The sequence below is a fragment of the Fukomys damarensis genome, unplaced genomic scaffold (assembly GCF_012274545.1).
Source record: "Fukomys damarensis isolate Sample0158 unplaced genomic scaffold, DMR_v1.0_HiC HiC_scaffold_22, whole genome shotgun sequence".
Classification (NCBI taxonomy): domain Eukaryota; kingdom Metazoa; phylum Chordata; class Mammalia; order Rodentia; family Bathyergidae; genus Fukomys; species Fukomys damarensis.
The window spans coordinates 25,166,929-25,172,928 of record NW_022900934.1 but is presented as its reverse complement, the minus strand read 5'-3'; the positions used below and the strand labels follow the sequence as shown (position 1 = coordinate 25,172,928).

General features: G+C 53.2%; 1 protein-coding gene across 1 annotated transcript in view; it reads right to left on the bottom strand.

Annotated features, from left to right (window-relative positions):
• Positions 1 to 26: 26 nt before the first annotated feature.
• Positions 27 to 6,000, bottom strand: part of Snta1 (syntrophin alpha 1) — a 50,925-nt gene continuing 44,951 nt past the window's right edge. Inside the window, exons 4-8 of the mRNA XM_033767149.1 lie at positions 4,247 to 4,454; positions 3,985 to 4,115; positions 1,710 to 1,906; positions 874 to 1,061; positions 27 to 770 (exon numbers count right to left, since the gene is read on the bottom strand). Of these exons, the coding sequence (XP_033623040.1) occupies positions 678 to 770; positions 874 to 1,061; positions 1,710 to 1,906; positions 3,985 to 4,115; positions 4,247 to 4,454 (817 nt within the window). The 3' untranslated portion in view covers positions 27 to 677. The remainder of the gene's footprint in view (positions 771 to 873; positions 1,062 to 1,709; positions 1,907 to 3,984; positions 4,116 to 4,246; positions 4,455 to 6,000) is intronic.

Here is a 6,000-nt window from a genome sequence, read left to right as displayed (position 1 = left end):
AAAAAAAAAAAAAAAAAAAAAAAAAAGTCTGCTCTCCTCAAGGGAAAGGGGCCCCAATCCTTGGTTGGGTTCATCTTGAGACTACAGGGGCCACCGTGGGGTCCCAAGGCCAAGACACAAACCACAGACACCGGCCAGTCTGCCTGTGTGCTCCCAGGCTGTTTATTACCCAGGAGCAAGGTGGAGGGAGCAGGGATGAAGAGAAGAACCATGGCGTCCCAAGGTGGTGGGCATAGGGGAAAGGGAACAAAAAGACTCCTCTTCTTTCTCTTGCCGCTGCCCCAGGAGACTCCCGCTTCAGGTGGGGCCTCTGGAGAGGGTAGCTTAGGGCCTCCAGGGGGCCCGGCAGCTCAGTGGTTGGCTGGGGTGAGGACCCAAACAGGGGTAGGTCCCAGGCTCGGAATGGCTTCTGTGTACACAAAATATCTCTCTGCAAAAGGCACTGGTGGAGGAGGGCAACAGGAAGGCTGCCCCTCACAGGCAGGATCCACTGTGTCCTGGGTCCAGGGTCCTGATCCCCAGGACCAACTCAGTCTCCCTCAGAGGCTGGGTGTCTGAGGCCCTTGCTCCTCTCCTCTCCTTCTCCTCAGCCCAGAAGTGAGCAGGCAGTCGGCAGAGGGCCAGGTCAGGCTGTGCGGTGAACACCCCGTCTTCCTGGCTTGTGCATCTGGTGACTTCTAGGCCAAGAGCCCCAGGCGGGTGACTTTGGCCGAGAGGAAGGAGTGGATGATGAAGACCATGGTTTTGGGACATGAGTGCAGGTCCAGCTGCTGCGGAGTGGATGGAGAAAAAGGTCACGGTCCCTCTCCCCAGCCTGGCCTACGGGACAGCACACATACCACCCCCAGGGTATCAAGGTGGCCCTCCACTTACGATCTCGCCTTCAGCACCCCCAAAGTCCAGGAAAAGGAGGCTGGCACCATCATCTGAGGACATCTGCAGCTTCTCAAAGGGCTGTCGAAGCAGCACAGCTCGAGCTGCCCCTGGCTCAGCTGCCCACAGGGTGAAGCCCTTGTCAATGTGCACAGAGAGACTGCAGGGACGGCCGTTCCATGTGCAGGCTGCAGGGAGTCACGTAAGCACAGGCACAGCTGGCACCTCAGAGACCACACCCCTCCTCCAGCCCCCACCAACTTCTCCTCAGTAGGCTTCAAATCCCCCGCAGACAGGAGACCCACTGTCTATCCTAACACCTGGGTGCCCACACCACACAATCACCCCAAAATACAGAACTTCCAGCAGTACTGTAACCAGAAAGGAGTCTAAACTCTGCCCTGGACGGGAGGCTCATCCCCTACACAGGCATCAGCAAACCTACCAAGTACAGGGCTAGGGGACCTTAGGGACCTACAGAATTGCTACTTCAAATTCAAATTTCATGTAAACAATGAATAATTTAGGCATACTTTTATTTTTAAAATGTATTCATTCTTTCTCTGAGATTCAGATTTATCTGGGTGTCCTGTTTCATCTGGCTCCCAACCCCACATGCCCCTCTCACACAATCACCAGCAGAATCACAAGGACAAAGCAAGAAAGAACCCAGGAGACCGTGACCTGCAGTGGCCGCTGCATTGCAAAACAGAAGGCCTGGAGAGCCCAAGCCCACTCTTCTAGTCCCCTCCGAAGCACCCTACAGAAGGAAGTTCGCATGCCTCTGTGGATAAGAGGCTCATTACCATCGACACCCCCAGATCCACCCAGCATACCTGTAGACACCTCCTGCACACCCTCAGCGGCCCGGTGACAGCCATCCACCAGCTGCCGGGTCCAGGCAGCCAGCTCCTGTGGTGACTCCACGCTGAAGAGGTGAGTGTCCACGCCATGGCGTGTGCCCGTGCGCAGGGCAAAAGAGAGCTCTGTGTCATAGGGTACCGAGCCCTTGGAGGGGCCTGAGTGCACCAGCCTGGGGTGGGACAGAGGGCTTGGTATGAGGCCTTGCTCAGGGGCGGAAACAGTCCTGGGCAAGGGGGCAGTGACCTGTGAATCCCTTACCACCTAAGAGGGGGCAGGACCTGGAGGTGGGCACAGACTGACTCAGCTAGAGACATCTCCTGCCACCTTCCCCCAGCTCCAGCTGAAGCAGTGTCTTCACCGCAACACACACACACCTCTGACAGGCTATTTCTTCTGCTTAGGCGCTCCCTTACTTCCCTCAGATCTTCGTCAAATGTCACCTCCTCTGAGAAGCCTTCCTTGATCTTCCTGTCACTCATTAGCCTTACTTTTCATCATGGTACCAGGAAGCATCCTTTTTGTTTGTTTGGTACCAGGGATAGAACTCAGGCCCTTGCGCTTGCGAGGCAGGTGGCAGAATCACTGAGCCAAATCCCCAGCCCTCCTTTTTGTTTGTTTCAGATGGTTTCTGGCTATCTTTTTCACTAGAATGTCCGCAAAGGTAGACATTTTTATTTATTTACCACTGTATTCCCAGTAATAATTCCCAGTAGTAATTCATCAAACCACACCTGACAGACAGTAGGTCCTTAATAAATATTTGTTGCCAGGCCAGGAATTTAGCTCATTGGCACCGCACCTTCCTTGAAAGCCCAAGGTCCTGAGTTCAATCCCCGGTACTCCCTGCCAAAAAATTGTTGCCTTAATTAATGAATCACTTGATTAGACAAGCAATCCATAACCTACTTAACCTCAATAGCCAGCAGGTTTCTGCCACATGGGCCAGAGCCCAGTACAGGCTGAGGAGACATGGGCGTCAAGGGCCCCATACCCTGTAGTTTGACTGTTACCTGCTGTGTGGCCTTAGGTAGCTTGCTGCCTGTCTCTGGGCAGCAGACCTCTGCGTTCTTAGCCCTCTCTGCTCCTTACTGCACCCTCTCGGTCCCCCTTTGGAGCCATTGCTGACACTCAGTCTCCCACTGGAAATCCCTGAGCCGCTCACCCACAAGTTCTCAAGCTTCCTCTCCAAGTTCCCTATCCATTCCACACATGCCTTGGAGTCGATTCAGCATCTTGCTTGGTCTCCCCTTACATCCCCACTCCCATTCCCACTGACTCCCAACACAAGCTCCAAACCTGTTCCTCCGCGACACTTCCTTTGGCTTCCCCATCCGGCAAGCGCTAAGCCTGTGAATTTACCACCCGTGTGTTTCCCACTGAAAACGCTGCCTTTCTTCTCCATCTGCTGCCTCCCCCACCGCACCTCCCCCAGCCCCACCATCTCTCCTGCACGACGGCAGCAGCCTCCCAGCTTCTACCATGCATTTTCCATGCTACAGGGGTCCCTTAAAACACAACCTGAGGGCCTGCAGGTGTGGCTGAGTGGTGGAGCACTTGCCTGGCCCTGGGTTCAATCCCTACTACCTCAATAAATAAGAAATAAAACACAACCCTTGCTGAACCCCTCAGCACTGCCACTAGCCTTAAAAGAAAGCTATCGTTCCTTCTCCAAAAGCAGGGTATCTACCAGATCAGGCGCTGCCAGCTCCTTGTCTTGTTTATCTCCAGTTCCTGCGTGAACCGCACATCGGGTTGTACCCGCTCGTAGCCCAGGACATGCGTCTGTACCTCTGAGCATGATGCTCTATCTGAGCTCTTCTTCCCCTCATTCCAACATCTCCTCATCCATCAAAGTCCAGTTAGAAAGTCACCTCCTCCTCGAGGCCCACCCACTAGGCCTAGCAGAGGTAAGTGGTTTCTGCAGTTATAGGGCTGTTCCTGGGTCCATCTCCCCCACCAGACTAGGTTCTCCCTGAGGGCTGTGACTGTTGCGGTCAGCTGTGTCCCCTAGACCAGGTGTCAATGAATGAGTGACCGGTGGGCCTTCATAGCCTCCGAATCGAGCCCCTCTTTTACAGATGAGGAAACAGGTCCAGAGAGGACAGAGACTCACTTGAGATTACCTGGGAAGGAATTGCAGACCAGCCTAAGGAGGTCAGAATAGGGCAAGAATTCATAGCTTCAGAGGCCCATCTGGAGCATCTCCCCCCAAGATCGGGATGAGACGTGGGCCCTGCCCCTGGGTACCTGGTGGCGATGAGCGGAGCAGTGCGGGCGGGCCTGCTCAGGGCCTCCCGGGTCTGCGGGAGACCGCTGTAGAGCAGCAGCTCCTTTTCAGTCAGGAGGGCCAGCGTTGGGGCTGTGCCCCCACCGGGCAGCTGCAAGAGGCAAAGCAGCAGTAAGACGAGTGGGGAAGGGAGAGGTCAGAGGGCCAGGGGGAGTGAGGTGATGAGAGGCACTGGGGACAGGCCAGTTCCAAGGGAGGAAATGCAGGGGACCCATCAGGCACCTGTTCAGTCAGCCAGCCGATCTGCTTGACGTCCTGGCTCCCAGCTGTGCCTGAGGCTGCCAGGAGCGCCTGGACTTCGTCCTTGGCCCAGGGCATCAGAGCGTTGATCTGGGCATGGATGGCACCTGCCCATGACCTCGCACCAGCTTCATCTTTGGCCCTCAAGAAGAGGGTGTCTTGGCCATCCGCCGCACAGATCTCCAGGTACCTGCAGGTACACACAGGGCAGGGTGGAACCTGTCACTGAGCTGCAGCTGCCCCAGCTGGAATCTAGCCTAAGAAACCCCATCTGTTGTCACATTAGAAGGCTCAACTGATGGCCCTGAGGGAATGAGATGCACTGCTCACTGCCAGGGCTCCAGCCAGTTTGGTGGCCTCCTAGGGTCTTGAGACAAGGGACAAGGACAAACAGACATATATGCTATGCATACAAATACACATATACTCAAAACTCGTGCGCTAGGAGCCAAAATGATCACTGTGTAAAGTTTTGTCCTGCCCTCTCCTCTTGGTTTCTAAGGAAAATTGGGTTGCACAGAACTAAAGTATTTTATCTATTCATAAAGCAAAAGAGCTGGGCATAGTAGTACATGTCTGCAATCCCAACACTTGGGAGACTAAGGCGGGAGGATTGCCACAAGTTCCAGGCCAGCTACACAATGAGTTCAAAGCCAGCCTAAACTACATCATGAGACTCTGTCTCACAAAAAAAGGGGGGAGTGCGGGGAGAGTCAAGGTGATCTGTATACTAAAGAGCTAAAGAAACAAAGTAGAGAGAAAGGGAGAAGGGTGGAGATAAAACACCACACAGGCAAGAATGGAGGAGAGTTTCAAGGAACCACTAGCAGGAGCAATGTCCGAGAAGGTTTTTCCAAATGTTTTCTGGGGGATTAAGAAGTCATTCCCCTTTGGCATTTCTTTTGCCTTCATACTGAGGTACAGATTCCCCACCCCTTTTTTATTTTGAGACAGGTTCCCTAAGTCCTACCTTGCCCAGGCTGGGTTCCAACTTGTGATCTTCCTGCCTCAACCTCCCAGTGCTGCCATTACAGGGGTAAGCGCCATACCTGGCATTTTGGCATTTCTGTATTAGATGGAGTGGGGCAGAAACTGAAGGATGGTTTTTTTGTTTTTGTTTTTTTTGTACCGGGGATTGAACTCGGGTCCTTGTGCTTGCAAGGCAGGTGGCGGAACCACTGAGCTAAATCCCCAGCCCAAACTTTTTTTTGAAACAGGGTCTTGCTATGTAGTTCAGGCATCCTAGAACTCATGGCAATCCTCCTGCCTCAGCCTCCTGAGTGCTGGAATTACAAGCATGTACGACCATGCCCAACACAAAAGCCTTTTCATAGCCCTTTGCCTCTGTTTTCTTCTACTGCAGAATTAGGAAGCAAAGTCCTTAAACTCCCAGCTTCCCTTAGCAGTTAGGGCTGACCATGTGACTTTTGTTTTTTAAAGTGCAAGAGATGGAATTTAAAGACTCACACATGCTCAGCAAGTGCTCTACCGCTGAGCTACACCTCTACATGACCCAATTCTGATCCAGGCTACACAGAAGTCTCTGGAGAGGGGACCCTTCCAAATGAAAGGCAACTCTTTCCTATGTGTGGTAGTTAGTGCCCAAAGACGGCTCCTTCAAATGTGTCACCCCCATACACACACTTCACTGCTCCCACCAAAAAGTAAAGTTCATTTCTCCTCTCTCTGACCTTACGATTTGATTCAACAAATAAAATGTGGCCACAGGGACACAG